Raw genomic sequence first — 20,634 nt, forward strand, 5'->3', positions numbered from 1 at the left:
TTGTAAACTGTGTAAAATAGAAAAAGAATATAAGTTTATGTTTGAGTGAGGATCATTACTTTACTGTGATGCCCGAATGTTTTGAGTTAATGACCCATTTTATTTATTTTCTAAGGAAAATTATTCGTAAAATATCCAGTAAAAGTAAGAAGTGTTCTAAGCTTGAGATTCATGTTAGAATGACTATCTATAAAAACATGAGACATTAACTACTTTGATTGTTCTGCAGCAGTACTGTTTCAGATTTCCTAAATTTTATAAGCAATAGACTTGACTTGACTTACTTGACTTAATACTCCTGCCGAAATGCTTCCGGCGTCGAGAGTGATGGTTCATGGTGTCTCCATTTGGACCGGTCTCTTGCAAGGATGTGGACATCCTCCTGAATATTTGCCATGACTAAGAAGGCACCTGTCGTGTCCTTCCATCTGGTTGGGGGACGACCTCAACTACATAGCCTACTTAAGTAAATTACGCAGAACCTTCCGTTCAGACCTGAAGTGCTTATATACCCATAATTCCTGACCTATCACACTATTCCTGACCTTGTTGCCCAAGGTGTACTACACTCATCTCCAATAGATAAGGCTGACCTTCTAAATACTCAATTCGCTTCTGCCTTTACCCAAAACTCAGGTACCTCCTCACCAGATCCTCCATCGTATGATGTGCTTAATAACATGATGTGCTTGAAGTTAATAACATCCTCTCCTCATCACAACATGGATTCAGATCTGGTAGATCTGTTGACACTAACCTCATCCAAACATATGAATCAGTGACTACACTGCTTGATAAGGGTCTTCCTGTCAATATGATTCTTCTCGATCTGTTCAAAGCATTCAATAAGGTCTGTAATGAATTCCTCATAATCAAACTGAAGTCTGCAGGTGTCAATGAAGGTGTTGTACAGTGGATTATAGGCTTCCTCTCTGAAAGATCACAGAGTGTCAGAATTTTTGATTCACAAGGAACTCTTCATTTCTCTTCTCCCACAACTGTATTAAATGGCGTACCCCAGGGCACTATTCTTGGACCACTTTTCAGCTTCTATGTCAACGATCTACCCACTCTTCTTTCAAATCTTATTGCCCTTTATGCTGATGACTCAAAACTAGTTGGAATAGCGGCTACTCCCTCTGACCAGCAATCAATTCAAACAGATCTTGACAGTCTAGGAAGATGGGCTAACAAGTGGATTAGATTGCTATCTAATCCACTCCAAAATGGATGACAAATGCCATGTCATCCATTTTGGCAAACACAACAAGCATCATAAGTATTTCCTTCAAAACAACTTCCTTTCTGCTGTTTCCGATGAAAGAGATCTTGGGGTTATTGTTGATTACCAATTAAAGTTTAGCAGCCATGCTAAGTCTGTTTCATCTTCTGCAAATAAATCCCTTGGTATCATAAAAAGAACAATCTCTAGCCGACACCCACGATTTTTTATGAAGTTATATAAGGCGCTTGTACGACCACGTCTGGAGGTTGGAATGTCATTGGCAGCCCCTTTTTTCAAAAAAGATAACGAATTTTTTCATCACTGGAGCATCACAAGGATAGAAAATCCTTATATCGCTCCAAGCTGCGATTTAAGGTAATTTGAGGTAATAATGGGAAGCCATAGCCACTGTAGCGAATCAAAAAGCAATTAGAACTTCTTCTGATATTATGAGTACCTCTGTGGGAGCACACAGTTTATAATCATAATGTATAATTATAAAATATAGTTATATATAATTATAATTATATATAATTATAAAATATAGTTATATATAATTATAATTATATATAATTATAAATGTATAACTAGAATGTATAATTATACATTATAATGTATAAAAGATCTAAAGCCGAACTGGCCAGAACTGTCAGTTATTTCTGTGGTTTGATTTCTGTGGTGCCTGCAAATTGTAAATGTAAGTAATTGTATGATATTTATTTTATTTCAATCTATTTTAGTTTTATATATATTTTTTAGTTATATTTTTTTATATTTAGTTTCTAGTTTCTTTTTTTTTACGCTGAAGACGCCTTAATATATATGGGCGAAATATTCGTTGGATTTTTGTTGTATCTCTTTGCTTTCATTTACAGGTTATAGCCCCTTTTGTCCTGATTATATTTATTTATTTGTTTTAAGGCATAATATAAGGCACAGCAATATTTTGCTCTTAAACATAAAATAAAAGGATAATATAAGCTATAGAGTCACTGTTGATAGTGGTATTATTACTTTTGTCAATTGTCATAACTCTATTATTTTCTAAAATTGTAAATTAAATCGAATTCTGAAGCAGGAACGAATTGATACATTACAAATAGCATTGGTGCAGAAATTACTCCGTATATGAAAGGGGCTGTTCCCTCTTCAACGCCCCGCTTTTTACGCTAAAGTTTGACTCTTTCTCTCAACTTTACTTTTTAAAACAGTAAAAACTTTAGCGTAAAGAGCAGGACGTTGAAGAGGGAACAGCCTCTTTCATATACGGAGTAATTTCTGCTCGTTTTAAGTTTTAATGTCGCTCCTTACTTTCAGTTAAAAAGACTTGTTTTTTTATTTAATTTCTGAACGTTTTTTAGTTAATCCATGTTTTGATTTCGGCTCTCCGAGATGAATAATTAAAGCGAAATTAACATATTTATTTATTTGGCTAAATGGCTTTCCCATAGTTTTGATTGAATGATTTGAGAAAAAAGAAGGGGGAGAGGCTCAGTTACCCTCCAATTTTTTGGGTACTTAAAAAGGCAACTAGAACTATGAGAGGGTTCGCCCACTCATCAATACCTCGCTCTTTACACTAAAGCTTAAATTTTGCCCCCTGAATCACAAAGGCCGTAGAATAAATAGTTGAAATTACTAAAAATACTTTAGCGTAAAGAGTGAGGTATTACGAGGAGGTGAACCCCTTATATGCGTAATATTTTCTGTTCGTTTTAAGTTTTCAGGTTAATCCTTACTTTCAGTGAAAAAACTTTTTAATATTTATTTTTTCATTGTTTTTTTATAAATAATGCTAGAAAAATCTGCACCCCCTTCATGGAAATCTTCTTCCCCCATGAAAAATTCCTCCATGGAATGTTTCCCCCACATAAACCCCTCTTCTCAACCCCTCCGCCCAGCCAAAAAATCCCCCTGAAAACATCTGTACACTTCCCAATAACCATTACTATATGCAAACACTGGTCAAAGTTTGTAACTTGCAGCCCTCCCACGGGGACTGTGGGGGAGTAAGTCCCCAAAGACATCGTTATAAGGTTTTTCGACTATGTTGAATAAAATGGCAATCTCAGAATTTTGATCCGACGACTTTGGGAAAAAATGAGCGTGGGAGGGGGCCTAGTTGTCCTCCAATTTTTTCGGTCACTTAAAAAGGGCACTAGAACTTTTCATTTTCGTTCGAATGAGCCCTGTAAAGAGGGAGGCTTTAAATAGATTAGGTTGGAGGAGGAGCGTGCGTAGCTGTGGCCTCAGGCGGCTTGGTGCTGCAGTGAGTTATTAGTAGTAGTAGTAGTACCCTGGGGCTGTGTGTGTGTGTGGGGGGGTAATATCATATCCAAAAGACATAGTTGTGGGGCCTTTCAACTATGACGAACAAAAGTTCTATCACAAACATTTAATCCAACGATTTTGGGGAAAAGGGGCTGGGGGGAAGTAGCCTACTTTCCCTCTAATCTTTCTGTTCACTTAAAAAGGGTACTAGAACACTTAATTTCCGCTTGAATGAGCCCTATCACGATGTTCTAGGACCGCTGGATCGATACGATAGCCCCCGGGAAAAAAACAACAAATAAACATGTATCCGTGATCTTTCTTCTGGCAAAAAAATACACGATTTTGCGTTCTTGCAGATAGGAGCTTGAAGCCTCTATACTAGGTTTTAATGATATGCTGAATCCGATGGTGTGATTTTTATTAAGATTCTATGACTTTTTTGGGGGGTGATTCTCCCTTTTCTCAGAATTAGGTAAATATTCTCAGGTTTGTAGCCGTTAATGGGTAAGACGAAACTTAATGAAACTTATATATTTGAAATTAGCATAAAAAGCCAATCCTTTTGATATGTCTATTGGTGTCAAAGTTTCGGTTACTATTGAGCCTTTTCACTCCTTCTATACAGTTAGTTACCACGCACTGTTTGAATAAATCTCTTTTTTATCTTTAACGAAATTTTAGCATTCACTATTTGGACAGCTAGGGTTGTTATTATAGAGGTGCCTTGTTTTGTATGACAAAACTTTAAATAAATACAAAGTTACATATACTAATTAATGGTCTTAATTTAGAACTAGTAACAGCGAGAGTCCAGTATTTTGAATTAACTTTATATACAGTTAAAGAGCACAATTTTCCGTTATACCTTTTTTTTGGAAAAACAGAGACAATCAACCAAAATTAAAATCATTTTTGTAATAAGAACATCAAAATAGCCTGAAAAATGAAATATACGAGCCATATAGGAGGCCAATCAGTGTTACAACAAATAGATAACGTTTCAGCGAGTGACCTATAAGAACATTTACTGTAATTTATTTTATGTGGTGAATGAAATTCAAGTTACAGATATTTAACAACTTAAACGTTCATTTTTCCAAGTTCCAATTGTACAAAGTATAAAAGGATGTATAATACAGAATTTTAAATGGAAAATAATAGAGACAGGCTTGTAACATTTAACTCGTAGCATAGGGTTTATTAGATAATTTGTACTTTTTGCCTTTTCCGAGTCTCAGATGTATATAATTTCTGAGACCACACTGGCTAATCACGACAAAACAAAATCGCAAAGGAAAGAAGAACGAGGACAATAAACAGCCAGTGATGAAATTTGAAAATTATGCAAATATTTCGGTCAAGACCTCTACTTGACCGACCTCAGTGCAGAAAAAACCGATAAAAATATTTAAAAAAAAAACAACCTTAAAACAAAACACCAAATTAAAATATGATGACCCGTTCCAGTAACTGTGAAAGGGTAACTGAATAAAAACACAAATCTAAATGGCATTTCATAGTTTCATCTTACTTACAGCACTTTTAATGGCTAGTCGCTTTCCAAGTAGATTAATATCAGATATTTTATTTCAAAAATTTGTGGATGCATGTGAAAACGATCAGAATTAATAATTTTGTTCTAAATGGGACTTAAGAAGTTTCTCCCATGTCTCCATTGAGAGCTACCTTTTGGTGTATGCGCTTTTTTTTATCTCAACTGCCTCCCTGAAAACTTGCATGAGACCTTTGACGGGGGCAATAATGGAGGTGCTGTCAAATAAGATGAAATGGTGCGGACTGTCCTAAAGATGTTGAGCCAGGGTGGAATCAAAAATATTAGGCCTTTGTCGTAGCCTCGTGGCCTTGTCTATTGAAGGCCTATATTCTAATAGCCTCTCCCCTTATTGCTGTTGGGCTCTTCCAATATAAAAACGGCCACAAGAACAGGGAATTCTATAAACACCACTACCCAGGATGGGGCAGGTTGTGTCTCTGCCACTGTTGAATCTCCCAAAAATCCACAAAGATGGAGTTACCCTTTCATCGTTACTGAGAAAGGGTCATCATATTTTAGTTTTGTGTTTTGTTTTAGGCTTGTTTTTTTATGTTTTAATCGGTTTATTCTGCACTGAGGACGGTCAAGAGGAGGTCTTGACCGGAATATTTGCATAATTTTCAATTTCTTCACTGGCTGTTTATTGTCCTAGTTCTTCTTTTCGTTACAATTTTGTTTTATTTTTAAAGGTTACAGCTCTTACAGCTATCTGTAAAGGTACTTTAGGCTACAGCTCTGAGTGTTCCTGTAACGTTAATACCACCGATGATTGTGAAAAATACGGGATCTGCAGTACATTTGGATCTGTCCATTTAAATAACTAGCATTGCCTCTTTTAGCTAGGGTTTGCACTGTTGTTGCAGAAATTTTAAGGTAGACATATTCAAACAGTAAAATAACAACAATAAAAGAGCATAAGTATATATGAACATTAGCAAAAAGTCCTATGCTCTCCATTAAAGATTTTTGACACATCAGTCTAGACCTCTCTACATGACTCCGCCTCTTTGCGCACGCACAATTACAAATGTTTAGCGCAATACATACGCTGTGAAATGGTTGAATACCAAGAAACAACTGAAACTATTGCTATGACGTGCTGGGAACTACCCAGTCAGCGCTATGATGTGCATCATTTTTGAACAAACTTTTCGCTACTGTTTATACTTATACTGTGTAAAAATAAGAAAAAAATCGCTTACATTTTGGTGGGTTGTAAGGTATTCCAGACTTGTATAAAGATTCCTCATCATACCAGTCTTGATTTCGTAAAAAAGTTCTCCATGACAGTGTCACAAGTACAATTAACATCAGCATCACAATGTTTTTATTTCTTGTCCTTTTATAGAGCTTCTGAGATCCTAAGCCAAGTAATAAAGAATATCCAATGCTCGGTATATAAAGAACACGTTCAGCAATCACAAATCCAACGTAAAAGAATAAATTTGTTGCTGGGATATAAGCAACTACTAAAATCCCTAAAGATTGGAATTTTTCTCTATAGTGCTCTTCTAAAAAGAATTTCTTAAACGGATTCCATACTGCAATAGATATTGATGTGTAAAAAAGAAGAGAAAGCAAATTACGAGAGTCAAATATGCTTTCTATCAGAGGAATGGAATCCATTGACCAATCAAAGCTGAGATGTCGTGGATAAACGAGTAGGATGAAGTTCACAACCTAAAATTAATATATTTTGATGTAAATTATAAGCTAATATTATATAGTATTTTCTACTTACATATTATAATGCGTCAATAGAGAGTTACAATTTATGAAAAGTAGCTATACTGGTAGTAGATACCATACGGCTTAATAAATTCAACAAAAAATAACAAAATTAAGGAGAATATAACTAAACTCATTGTGTTTTATTCCATTCAAATCCTAAAGTGTTCATATGCCGTCGGTTTCAATGGCTTAGGGATATTCCCTCTTTAAATATAGATTCGGGGGAGGGGTTGGTTGTAAACGAATAGGTAAATTTGAAGAGGAGATAGAAGCAAAGTACAAGCCTCATGGCATGAAGAATTTTAGAATGTCTAAAGGAAATCCAACGAAAAGTATTTGAATTGACTGTTTTTATTTTATATGTGAGATAAAGTGCAAAGAAATGCATTTTGTGGCTTGAGGATATTTCCTGTGGACTTCTTTTTTTTCCTTGTTGGAATCAGGAAATGCATCTTTGGTTAGAATATATTCATTCTTTATATTTTGTTTTCGAGTGCTATGCATGGAGAATCACTCAGTTTAAAACTACAGCAGCAGTGGCACTAAAAGTTTCACTGCTTAATGCTTCAATGATTAATCATTAAAATAAAAACTGATTGAGTATACTATTTTAATCAGATAGAAAATGCTTTTGATTTTAGGGATATGAGCTAATTCTCAATAGAAAACAGAATACCAAAAAATACACAGGAAAAGACAATTTGCAGACAAGTACTTAGTTTCAAGTAGTATTACTGTCTTCTATTGTTTTACAATTAAATAGGAAGGAAGGACAGCATTTATTTCTATGACTAGATCAAATTTTCTCGACCTGAAAAAAGTTAATTTAATTGATGCTGGGAAACTATTTTTTTTTTCAAATTAAAGTCTCTGATTCATCATATGCAGATTAGCGCCCGTAACTTTTGGAAAACAAAAATCTAAGGAAACAAATTAAAAGCTTAGAATTTTCAAATCTGTAAAAACCAAATTTAACGTCATTTTATCGATAGTATAAGCGTAATCAACGAGGAGGCTATGAGTTTCTCGATCCTTATAGGAAAAAATTCGTTCTGTAGCAGTATTGGATCGAGGGGATTACGCCCCTGGCCTGGATGCAGCTTAATATTGTGCTGGTTGTCGTCTATATGAATCTGTGAACCAGCAAAGGGATTGCTACCCCGTGACTTTAATTTGGACACACAAATTTCGTGCGGTTTTTAATATACCAGTACGAATAAAAAGCGGAAAAAATAAGTCTAAGGTTTGTCGAGCAAAAAAAAAGAAAAAATAGTATTCAAAATTCTTAAAAATTCTCAAAAGTCGAACTGGCTAGCCATGACAAAAAAAAACAAAGAGAGGAAAAACTCAATGTAAAACAACAAAAGGAGACTGTGGCCAGTAGAGAGAAAAGATGAAAAACAGAGATGAAAAAGATGAAAAGTAGAGAGAAAAGAACACCAAACCTGCTTTGGTGCTTTCTCATTGAAGTTACTCTAATAGTTCCTGTGATCTACGTGGATCAGTTACGACAATTATATTTTATTAATATTAGGGGTGGTTTTATTTTTTTTTAGTTTATTTTAGTTTTTATCTTTGTTTCTTCTGTGCTGAAGATGCCGCGTTTAGATACAGACGAAATGTCTGCGTTGTTTACTTTTTCATCTTTTATTTACTGGCCGCAGCCTCGTTATGGTGTTTTTCATTTAGTTTTTTTCTCTCTTTGTTGTTTTTTGACATTTTAAAAACATCATTTATCTGCCACAATATTTAAAACTTTGCTTTACTCTGACTTAATGTACCATTTGATTAACAAAAGCTTGGGCCTTATTTAATTTTTCTATTGATGTTTTTTTGTTAATGGTGTTCAAAAATCTAGCCAGCCACCTCTAAAATTCCCGATAAATAAAACAATATCATAGACCACAGTTATCAAATCTTATGTTGCGATGATTTAATATGCAACTTATTTAATAAAATCTTCACTTTTTTTAAAAAAGTGAAGATTTTTTTTTTAAATCTTCGATTCTTTAAGTGCCAGGGGGCCGAGTTTTTCTCGGTGAAAAAAAAATACTATTTTTTAATCTCTTTCGCAAAATAACTTTAATTTCATATTATTCTATTCGGCAAAATTTTTTTTGGATATTAAAATCGAGAGATTCTTGCAAAATACCTACAAACAAGCGAAATAGTAATGTTCCTTTTAAATATTTAGCACTGACACTCATCTTCAATAAAAGTATAACTGTATATTGAATATATTGAATATACTGTATATTGAATATTTAAATATTTAGCACTGACACTCATCTTCAATAAAAGTATAACTGTATATTGAATATATTGAATATACTGTATATTGAATATTTAAATATTTAGCACTGACACTCATCTTCAATAAAAGTATAACTTTATATTGAATATATTGAATATAAATGTATATTTAATATTTAAATATTTAGCACTGACACTCATCTTCAATAAAAGTATAACTGTATATTGAATATATTGAATATACTGTATATTGAATATTTAAATATTTAGCACTGACACTCATCTTCAATAAAAGTATAACTTTATATTGAATATATTGAATATACTGTATATTGAATATTTAAATATTTAGCACTGACACTCATCTTCAATAAAAGTATAACTGTATATTGAATATATTGAATATACTGTATATTGAATATTTAAATATTTAGCACTGACACTCATCTTCAATAAAAGTATAACTGTATATTGAATATATTGAATATACTGTATATTGAATATTTAAATATTTAGCACTGACACTCATCTTCAATAAAAGTATAACTTTATATTGAATATATTGAATATACTGTATATTGAATATTTAAATATTTAGCACTGACACTCATCTTCAATAAAAGTATAACTGTATATTGAATATATTGAATATACTGTATATTGAATATTTAAATATTTAGCACTGACACTCATCTTCAATAAAAGTATGACTGTATATTGAATATATTGAATATACTGTATATTGAATATTTAAATATTTAGCACTGACACTCATCTTCAATAAAAGTATAACTGTATATTGAATATACTGTATATAAAGTATATGTGATCTCTTTCGAATGAAAAATGTTTTTCCAAAAATAAGGCACGGTTTTCTGAAAGTTATGACCTATCTAGATCGTTTTTTTTTTACCAAAAATGATAGCACGACAATTTGAAGATAAAATTATCGTGCAGTTTTCGAGAAAAATCTACAGATAAATAAATATACAGTTATTGTTAGTTTAAAGAAATTAGATCTAATTATAATATGCTAATAATTACTCCCCTATCCCAGCAGTTTATTCCTCCATGCATCTATTAATTGTAGTGCTAAATAAAAACAGTGTTGTTACCCCCCCCCCCCTTAATGAAAATACTGGTTTTGTGCGACAACAAATTCACATATCATTTTGTTATTGAATTTGAAGCTTAATATATCAAGCTTTCAGACAATTTTTATTAAATGTTGCATAGTTTTTAGTATGTTTCCTGGTACGAAGAAGGAAAGTTTAGACTACGAATAAATAATTCTTCAAGTACTGATGACATGTCCAAAGTACATGAAAGATTAATATTGTCATTGATTATCAAAGGAAGGAGATGAAGGACCCCGTGGGAAATTAATTTGCTTTATGCATCAAAAACTAGAAATATAGATAATTAAACTATCCAGCTAATAGCCTAGGAGATTGATCGAAAGCTGTGTTTTCCCACAGGTAAATAAAATACGAGTAGTTTTTTTTTAATGAACTTCGATTACCATTTAGAACCATCTTCACTCCAAAACTATGCATGAGATAGTAAACTTTTGACTATTTGCAAAATAGTTTACTTTAGAACTAAATAATTTTTTTTTTCATTTGAACACCACAAGATTTAGAAAATTATATATTTATTATATATATTATTATATATTTATTGGCATGGTTCTAAAAAATAAAAATACTACAAATGACTGTAATGCACACATTAAGGTAGTGATTCTCACACTGTGGCACGCGTAGCGCTTAGAGGTACGCAAAAATTTCTAGGGGGTAAGCGGCCGGCAAACAAAAAATTAAAACAGTCCTTTAACTCTAGGACTTGCAATTTTATTTATATTTTAGCTACAGTTTACTTAGTACCGATAACTGAGAAGAAGCACCTGGAATGTTTTAAGGGTAAAAAGGGGTACAGTTTCTAAATACATTTGAGAGCCACAACATTAAGGTAATACACTAGAGGTAACTATAATACACTACGGTGATTCTTTGTCGGATACATTTGGTGATACCTTTGGTGATTCGTCATCGGTAATTTACATAGATTTGAGAGTCAATGTTGCTTTACAAAATACTACCTTCTTATATTTGAGTATTAGAGAGATAGTTATGCAACTTTTTTTAGAGATGAAATTATTATTTTCATTCTATTTCGCTTTTTTATATTTCATTTGTGATATTTTGAACATTTAAGATAAGTGTAAACATATTTTATAGTACCGTACCCTAGGAATTGACCATAGCCAGTTTACAAGGTTTAATATTTTTCAACCATTTTAAAGCAATTTGTTTCACTATTATGGTTTTAACTTTTTAGCCTGGTTCTAAAATTATTTGGCTAAGAGCTTAATGGTAAAAGAACTCTTTAAGACTCGAAGATTCTGTGAAAAAAAAATCTAATTTTAGTATATAACTGTGCGTGGTTGCAACAGTAACTGCAATCTAGTAAAGAGAAAACCACGGTCCTTGGTAGCCAAAGTTTAAAAAATGGCTTTTAAAATAACTGTCTAGTGATATGTACATTACCCTCATGCCTCCAGTTTGAAAACAGTAATTTTTCTTTCACGTTCAGATGGACATTCTGTATCGGCAAGTCTAAAATCTTTGAAAGTTACTCAAACAAGCTTGAAACCTCTCAAATCTTAAGTAAAATATAGGGGAGTGGGCAAAATTATGGCAAAATTATTTCATGAAATCTAGGGGGGATTTTGTTCGTTTTTCTGATTTTCTCAATGAAAAAACAGGAAGAAAGCATTTTCAATCAAAATAATCCCATAAAAAAGGTATTTTTCTCGAAATTTTAGTGAGGGTAAAGCACCCTTCCCTCTTCAATTAATGCTACTTGGTTAAACATTGTTCTGTCTTGAACGACGAGAAAATTTAGTTTTTTTATGGGTAGCTTTTAAAGCGCTTTTCCCCATTTTTAAATAGAAATCCACACGGAAGTATTTAAAAGATAATCTTATTTTGGTATTTAAAAATATTCCAATTTTTTCTACGCGGAGGCCTAATTTGAAGCTTTATTTTTGAGGTTTGAAAATAGGGATATTTCCTGAAAGTCAAATTTTGTTTGAAAATCTAATCAATCAGTTGCGAAAGCGAAATTTGCTATAAATTATTATAAACTAATTTTATGAAACAACTCGGGTTAACGAATTGTATGTAAGGAGTGACTCGGCACAATAGTAACCAATGCCCTAAAAACAAAATCTGATAACAATGCATATATCAAAAGAATTGGCTTTGAATGCTGACTTTAAATATATAAAAGGTTATATATATAATAATATAATATATAAAGGTCATTAAGCTTAATGTTACCCATCAAAAGCGACGAACCTGAGAAAGTTTATGTGATTTTCAAAAAGGGGGAAAGGCCCCTAAGAAGTCAAGCAATCATAATGAAAATGCCACCATCAGATTTAGCACATTAGAGAACTCTACCGCTGGGGTTTCCAACTCCTATCCGCGAAAATGGGGGGTTTTGTATTGTTTTACCAGAAAAAAGATCACAGATGCGTCTTTATTTAGTTTTCGTTTTCTTCAGGGGTGATCGCAGCGAAAAATGATTCTAAAATATTAGGAGAGGTCTCTGTTGAATGGAAATCAGTAGTTCTAGTGCCTCTGTGTAATGACCAACTAAATTGGAGGCAACTAGCCCCCCTCACACGCCTCTTTTTTCCCAAAAGCATCCGACCAAAACTTTGAGATGACCATTTGATTTACCATAATTAAAAAGTCCAATAATTGTGTATTTGGGGGGGGGGGGGAATTGACCCTCCAGAGACCCTGGTGGAAAGGGCTAAAAGTTATGAAATTTGCCCATTGTTCACAAACTGTAATTGGGATTTTATACAAAAATTTTGCTTGTGGGGAGGGCGAGTTTTCTACGGTGAGGACTTAAACGTGAATGAGAAGAATTTTTAAAGAACTTCATGACTTTAGCATAAGGAGGGAGGGTTGCAGAAGGGGCAACCCCCATCACATACGAAATAATATATGTTCGATTTAAGTTTTAATGGTACTCCCTACTTTCAGTTAAAAACTTGTTTTTTTTATTTAATTAACCAAAACAACCAGTATTCTATTTACCAATGGTATTAACCAATTAAAAGAATATAATTGGTTATCTTTTAAGATTGAAAAAGAATGAGCTGCCGCAACACACTTTTTTTTTCTTGAAGAGCTCTATCGGCCTGTCTATACATGAATTAAACTCTTTCACCAATAAGATACCTGTAAATTCTGACAAACCCCAATTTTAGGATGTCTGGTATCAAATACACCCATAAAGGCTACCCTCGACAAAACTATATTTCAAACAATACTATAAACTACTTCTTTCACTTGCAAATTCCTAGAACATCCTGTATGAAATTAATTACTTCTTAAATCCAAAAAAGAAAACACAACGCATTTTTTTTCTACTGAGCTAAGTATCAAAAAATTTTAAGAATCTCATCCAGTTATTTATGTTGACAATCAAAAATAACCTTGTGAGCAGCAACCATTTTTTAAGCGCGATACTGAGTGCTACTGCTCTCCATCGCATCTTCAACGAAAAGAACCCTACTTGGGTCAAAGATCTTAGCTAAATTGGGGCCTTATTATTATAAGTAAATTAGATTTCAAAGACAAGTCTTTTCAACTGAAGGTAAGGAGCAACATTAAAACTTAAAATGGACAGAAATTATTCGGTATATGAGAGATGTTGCCCTTTCCTCAACCCCATTCTTTACACTAAAGTCTTCTTGTGAAAAATTCTTGTGACAAAAAGTCAAACATTTTTTTGAGCGAGGATTGAGGAAGAGGCAGCCTTCTCATATACGGAATAATTTTGTTCGTTTCAAGTTTTAATGTTGCACCTTATTTTCAGTTGAAAAAACTTATTGTTTTTTATTTTAATTTAGTTTCTGTCCATTTTCTAAATCGTGCCAATAAATGAATATATTTGAAGCATGGGCAAATCTGGTGGGACAGGGTCACGTCATCCCCATAGACATAGTTAATGGAACTTTTAACTATACTGAATCAAACGACTATCTCGGATTTATGATCAGATACTTTGGGGGGAAAATAGACCTGGGAAGGGCCAATTGCCCTCCAATCTTTTTGGTCGCTGAAAAGGCAACTAAAACTTATGTTTCCCGTTTAAATGAGCCCTTATTTGATCTTATAGGACCATTGATTCACTACGATCACCCCTGGGGAAAATAAGAAACGAAAAAGCAAATAAATGAACGCGTATCCGTGATCTTTCTTCTGACAAAAAATAAAAAAATCCATATTTTCGTAGATAGGAGCTTGAAACGTTTACTGCAGGCTTCTCAGATATTCTGAATCTGATGATATTGTTTCAAAAAAGATCGCTTTACTTTTTGGGGGTCTTGGCCCCTTTTTTGAAAATCAGGCACATTTTTTTCAAGCTTCCAACTTTTCAAGGTGACATTAAATTTAATGAATTTAGTATCTTTGGAATCAATATGAAATACCAATTCTTTTGATGTATATGTTGTTAAGAAAATTCCGTTTTTTACCGTTTTTGGTTACTATTAGGTCTCTCCTTCCATACAGTTTGGTACCACGAACTATATGATGCAATAACTGAAATCATCTGAATCAAACAGCTTCACTCCTCTACAGAATGTCAAACTGTTTAGAAGAAAGGTCATTGAGCCTGAGCTCAATGACCTGAGCCTGAGTTTTAAACTAGGTGAGCCCTTTAGTCATTTGAGCCATCTCAAGCTTTAGTATTGAATCGACTCCGAAGACTTAAAGGTTGACTGGGCTTAAGTCAAGCCGATAACTAAGCAAAGCGCTATTTGAGTTACTGCTTAAAGAGTTTTAGGCTGGGAGTAGTCAACCTTTGTTATATAGAATAATTTTTCTTTGTTTTAAATGTCGTCCTTTGCTTTCATTTGAAAATAGGTTTTTTTGTTCTTAAAATTTCACCAGCCTGCCCACCCAAAACCTCGTACCCCACCTACTGGGAAACTCAACCGTACTAAAATTAGCAATTCAAGGAAGCCTGTAATAAAAAAAAAAAGTTCAAATTTCAAAAAAAGTTCTAATCACAAAAGTTCAAAAAAAATTTCAAATCAGTGGGGAAAGTATGCAGGTGAGGGGCATTTGCCTATCTCCTAGATTATTCGGCCCTCTCCAAATTTTAAGAAAAATACCGTTTTTGGGCTAGTTGATAAATTAATTTTAGCCCCCTCCCTAAGGTTTTGATTACTTGTAAGCAAAATCCATGCAATATTCTGTATTAAAAGCAAGATATTTTATCTTGGCATAGTTTGCTTTGTTATTATGTGAAATATAAAAAAAATATTTGCTATTATCGGAATTCTACGAAAAAAATGAAGTTATCAGTTTTTAATAATTAGTTAACAGTTTTGTTGTTGACTGAATTAGACATCAGGCCTTTAAGAAACTAACCGTATGTTTTTGAAAAAAAAAAACATGAAAAAAACTTACCGGAAGATAAAGAAATGTTAACAATCTAGTGAGAAGAGAACTGGACCGTGAGGCAGGATTGTCAGCGCTGGCAAAAACAGGAAAATATCCTCCAGCAATGCTGATCCTCAGGTTTACTAACACGGCTAAAGACATTGTAATGAATAGCCAGGATTTTCGTAACTCTGGATCTGTACCCTGTAAATATTGAAAACACTTGTTTATATCTACTAGGCATATAAAGTGGTAATACGTACCCAAAAGATATTTTGGTTTGAAACCCCCTTCTCCCTCTAAACTTTAGAATTAAAAGGTTCTTCCTATAACTTGCTATATTTTTAATATGTTTCACCTGTTGTTTTTTTATTTCATGTAATTGCCCATATTTAATTATAGTTTAGACTTTATTTCTTATTTTCCTTTCAAACCTGACATTTATCAATACAAACTAACACTAGCATCGGAGGTTTGACTACAATATAAATAAAGTTAAATTTAAAATTACATAAGTATTACAGTATCTGCTTTTACCCCTTATTCCAAATGTGTATTCAAACAGTCCGTAGTGACAAACTGAAAGTAAGTACTGAACTGTGCCCGTAGCATCCAAAATTATATTAAGAAAGAAATTCCTTAAGCAACATAAACAACAATGATTTAAATTTCATCAGGAACCCAAATGTGTAAAATCCATTAAGTTATGAAAACTTATTGCCATCGGAAAATTTGAAAAGAGGAGAAACGCTTACGAAGAAATTCAGCATCTTAAGAAGCCCTTCACCAAAATTTTCAAGTTTTGTATGCAAAACCAAAAAATATTAATTTTCCCTGGGAATGTTGGACACGGGTATGTATTTTTTTCCCAAGGGAAAAACAATAGTATTAAGCCAGTTCTCATATAACATAACCGATTTGAAAGAAATTTAAAGTTTCATTCTCCATTTAGGTCACAAAAGCTAGTGCGCCACGGAAAAGTCCCAATTTCTTGAAAATTGTGCCCCAAAACAGAAATTATGACCTGACAATGCCAAAAAACTATATATGGAAAGTTCTGAAATGGTCAATGGATTTGACACATTCTCAAAACTATAAGTATGGCCTTAAAGTTTCAGAATAAATACTATCACGAGATAGTACCCAAACCACAAGAGCTTAGTACTTATAAAGCCTGTATAAAATAAATGGTTATTATAAAGTACATGTGTGCTGTTGATATTGGATTTATAAACTGTTGCATAAATAGCTATTGAGGTCGGCGCAGTGGCTATATGTGGATAAGATGTCGGGATTTCCAAACAGTGTAATTTTACGACCATATTATTAGTATTTTGGGAGATGTCAAATAGGTTAATAAAGAGGGAAGAGTAAATTCCTTAATGTATTCCATATTAAATATCACATTTGGACTAAACATGTATTTCAGATGTCGAACGGTGGGGGGGGGAGGACAATATAGCTCCTTTCTACTCTCAGAAAAATTTATAACGTGAAATCAAAAGTTACATTCACATGCTTATCTATTGAAAGGTGCCCACAAGGATAATATTTATCGAATGAAATTCCCTACCTCTTGAAAAGTTTATTCATTGTAACCAGTAGTATCTTTTTTTGCATTTTTGAAAAAATTTTTGAAATTTGATTTCCTAGAAATGCTGTCTTTGTATAAATTGTATCACTTTCAAAAAAAAAATTAGAAATTCCTTTGGAGTGCAAAAAAAGTCTCAAATCAGACAACAGAACACTTAATCTCGAGAAAAAATGGGTTTTTTCTTTTCTTTTCTACAAAAACTTGCTTCGAGAGCATAATTATAAATTTCACTTTATTAACTTATATTCCACATCAAATATTGCTAAACGAGCAAAATTTGGTTTGCTTTAATCCATTATGAAAAAATCCCTGTGATTTTTTTTAGAAAGCTCTCTGTCACGCTTCTCTAATTTTCCAATCTGTTCTCTCCTTTCGTGTTTCGCAGCAGTTTAAGAATCATGTCATCCACTCATAGAATGCTTTCTCTTCTTGAAAGATTAATTTATCTTTAGCATGTCATTACAGTTGTAAGCAACAAGTGTTAAAAGTCACCCCGAGGCATTTTCTCTTCAACTCACGCACAACTTCTTTGAAAGGGGACCTTGAGCAATCCATGACAAAAAACCTGGATTAAAAAAGTAGGCTTTTATTAAAAATTTTCTGGTGTTTTGAACGAGCTATAGTTTTGTAGTCGAGCTTTTTGTTATGCCTTGAACTTTTGCTTATGATAGAAAAAAAGAACAATAGGGAGAACACATAGAATAATCAGGAAAAAACTTGCAATATCAAATTCCAGTTTCGAACATTTTCTTGTGGTTTAGATAGACTGTAGTATATTTTGTAGCCCGAGTTTTGTTGTATCATGAGTTTTAATTTATAATAGAAAAAAAAGGGGGGCTCCGAACAAAAAGTTTGGATTACGAATTTCGGTTTTTTGACAGAAATTTTTGGGTCTTTTAAATTAGCCCTAGCGTGTCATATCATCTTGCTTTTTGTTATGCAAGGTTTTTTATATGATAGATGAGAAAGAGAAGAAAATTAGAAAGAGGTCCCCTTATATCAAAGGAAAAAAATCTGAATTATTATCATGTTTTTATTAGAGATTTACTTGAGTTTGAAAAAAATTATACCATATTTTTTAGTACGAAGGTTTTTGTTTTCATGAATCTTTATCAAACAGTTCGCGGTAACGAACTGTGGCAAGGAGCGACCCGGCTCAATAGTAAACAAAACTCTAAACAAGACCTAAAAGCTCATATGGCACTTGTGACGAGGCAAGAAGAGCTAAGAGCCAAGAGCTCATATGGTATGGCTCTAACAAAATTCTAAGAATCAATAGATTGATTTAAAAGGAAAATCAGAGGCTTAATGCCGGTCGGGATTTAAAATAAGAGCTCTGAGTCACGATGTCCTTCTAAATATCAAAATTCATTAAGATCCGATCACCCACTCGCAAGTTATAAATACCTCATTTTTCTAATTTTTCCTCTCCCTTTAGCCCCCCAGATGGTCGAATCTGGGAAAACGACTTTATCAAGTCAATTTGTACAGCTCCCAGACACGCCTACCAATTTTCATCGTCCTAGCAAGTCCAGAAGCACCAAACTCGCCAAATCACTGAACCCCTCCCCCCAACTCAACCAAAGAGAGCGAATCCAGTACGATTCTGTCAATCACGTATCAAGGACATTTGTTTATTCTATCCACCAAGCTTCATCCCGATTCCTCCACTCCAAGTGTTTTTCAAGATTTCCCCCTCCAACTCCCGCCAATGTCAAAAAATCTGGTCGGGATTTGAAATAAGAGCTCTGAGACATGAATTCCTTCTAAATTTCAAATTTTATCAAGATCCGATCACCTATTCGTAAGATAAAAATACCCCAATTTTCACGTTTTCCAAGAATTCCAGTTACCCCTCCAACTCCCTCCAATGGCACAGGATCTGGTCGGAATTTAAAGTTAGAGCTTTAAAGCACAAGATCCTTCTAAATATCAAATTTCATCAAGATCTGGTCACCCTTTCATAAGTTAAAAATACCTCAATTTTCAAAATTACCTCCCCCCCCCAACTCCACCGAAGAGAGCAGATCCGATCTGGTTATATCAGTCACGTATCTTATACAGATTTTTATTCTTCCCATCCAGTTTCATCCTGATCTTTCCGCTTTAAATATTTTCTAAGATTTCCGGTCCCCCCCCCAATTGCCTCCTCCAATGACGCCGGATCCGGTTGAGATTTAAAAAAGGAGATCTGAGTTACGAGGTCCTTCACGAAGATCCGATCACTCCTTCCGGTTGAGATTTAAAATAGGAGATCTGAGTTACGAGGTCCTTCATGAAGATCTGATCACTCCTTCGTAAGTTAAAAATACGTCATTTTTTCTAATTTTTCAGAATTTACCCAACCTCCCCGCCCAATAGAGCGGATCCGTTCCAATTATGTAAATCACGTATCTAAGACTTTTGCTTATTTTTCCCACCAACTTTCGTCCCGACCCCTCCAATCTAAGCGTTTTCCATGATTTTAGGTTCTCCCACCCCAAACGCCCCCCAATATCACCAGCTCCGGTCGGGATTTAAAATAAGAGCTTTGAGACACGATATCCTTCTAAATATCAAATTTCATTGATATCCGATCGCCCGTTCGTATGTTAAAAATACTTCATTTTTCGAACTTTTCAGAATTAACCCCCCCACCCCAACTACCCCAAAGAGAGTGGATCCGCTCCAGTTATGTCAATCATGTATCTAGGACTTGTGCTTATTTTTCCCACCAAGTTTCATCCCGATCCCTCCACTCTAAGTGTTTTCCAAGATTTTAGGTTTCCCCCTCCCAACTCCCCGCCCAATGTGACCAGATCCGGTCGGATTTAAAATATGAGCTCTGAGACACGATATCCTTCTAAATATCAAATTTCATTGAGATCCGATCACCCGTTCGCAAGTTAAAAATACCTCATTTTTTCTAATTTTTCAGAATTAACCCCCCCCCAACTACCCCAAAGAGAGTGGATCCGTTCCGGTTATGTCAATTATGTATCTAGGAGTTGTGCTTATTTTTCCCACCAAGTTTCATCCCGATCCCTCCACTCTAAGTGTTTTCCAAGATTTTAGGTTTCCCCCTCCAACCCCCCCCCAATGTCAACAGATCCGGTCGGAATTTAAAATAATAGCTTGGAGACACGATATCCTTCCAAACATCAAATTTCATTAAGATCTGATCAACCGTTCGTAAGTTAAAAATACTTCAATTTTTCTATTTTTTCCGAATTAACGGGCCCTCCACTCCGCCCCAGATGGTCAAACCGGGAAAACAACTATTTTATTTTAATCTCGTCCGGTCCCAGATATGCCTGCCAAATTTCATCGTCCTAGCTTACCTGGAAGTGCCTAAAGTAGCAAAACCTGGACCGACAGATAGACCGACAGACCGACAGAATTTGCGATTGCTATATGTCACTTGGTTAATAACAAGTGCCATAAAAACGAAATTTTGTTTATAAGAGATACATTAAAAGAATTTAATTTTTATGCTGGTTTTAAATATATAATTTTCATCAAATTTAGTCTTATTCATCAAAAGTTGCCT

The 20,634-nt window shown here is 33.9% G+C and overlaps 1 protein-coding gene and 1 long non-coding RNA gene across 7 annotated transcripts in view; one reads left to right on the top strand and one right to left on the bottom strand.

Annotated features, from left to right (window-relative positions):
• Window positions 1–20,634, bottom strand: part of LOC136035983 (protein O-mannosyl-transferase Tmtc2-like) — a 213,087-nt gene that overhangs the window by 127,700 nt on the left and 64,753 nt on the right. For all 3 annotated transcript variants that reach the window (XM_065717905.1, XM_065717889.1, XM_065717895.1), the window contains exons 5-6: window positions 15,539–15,715; window positions 6,257–6,734 (exon numbers count right to left, since the gene is read on the bottom strand). In XM_065717905.1, coding sequence (XP_065573977.1) covers window positions 6,257–6,734; window positions 15,539–15,715 — 655 coding nt within the window. The remainder of the gene's footprint in view (window positions 1–6,256; window positions 6,735–15,538; window positions 15,716–20,634) is intronic.
• The window catches only part of LOC136036007 (uncharacterized), a 70,265-nt gene that overhangs the window by 17,941 nt on the left and 31,690 nt on the right, over window positions 1–20,634 (top strand). The gene's annotated exons all lie outside the window — the stretch shown is intronic.

Source organism: Artemia franciscana, chromosome 2 (assembly GCF_032884065.1).
Source record: "Artemia franciscana chromosome 2, ASM3288406v1, whole genome shotgun sequence".
NCBI lineage: Eukaryota > Metazoa > Arthropoda > Branchiopoda > Anostraca > Artemiidae > Artemia > Artemia franciscana.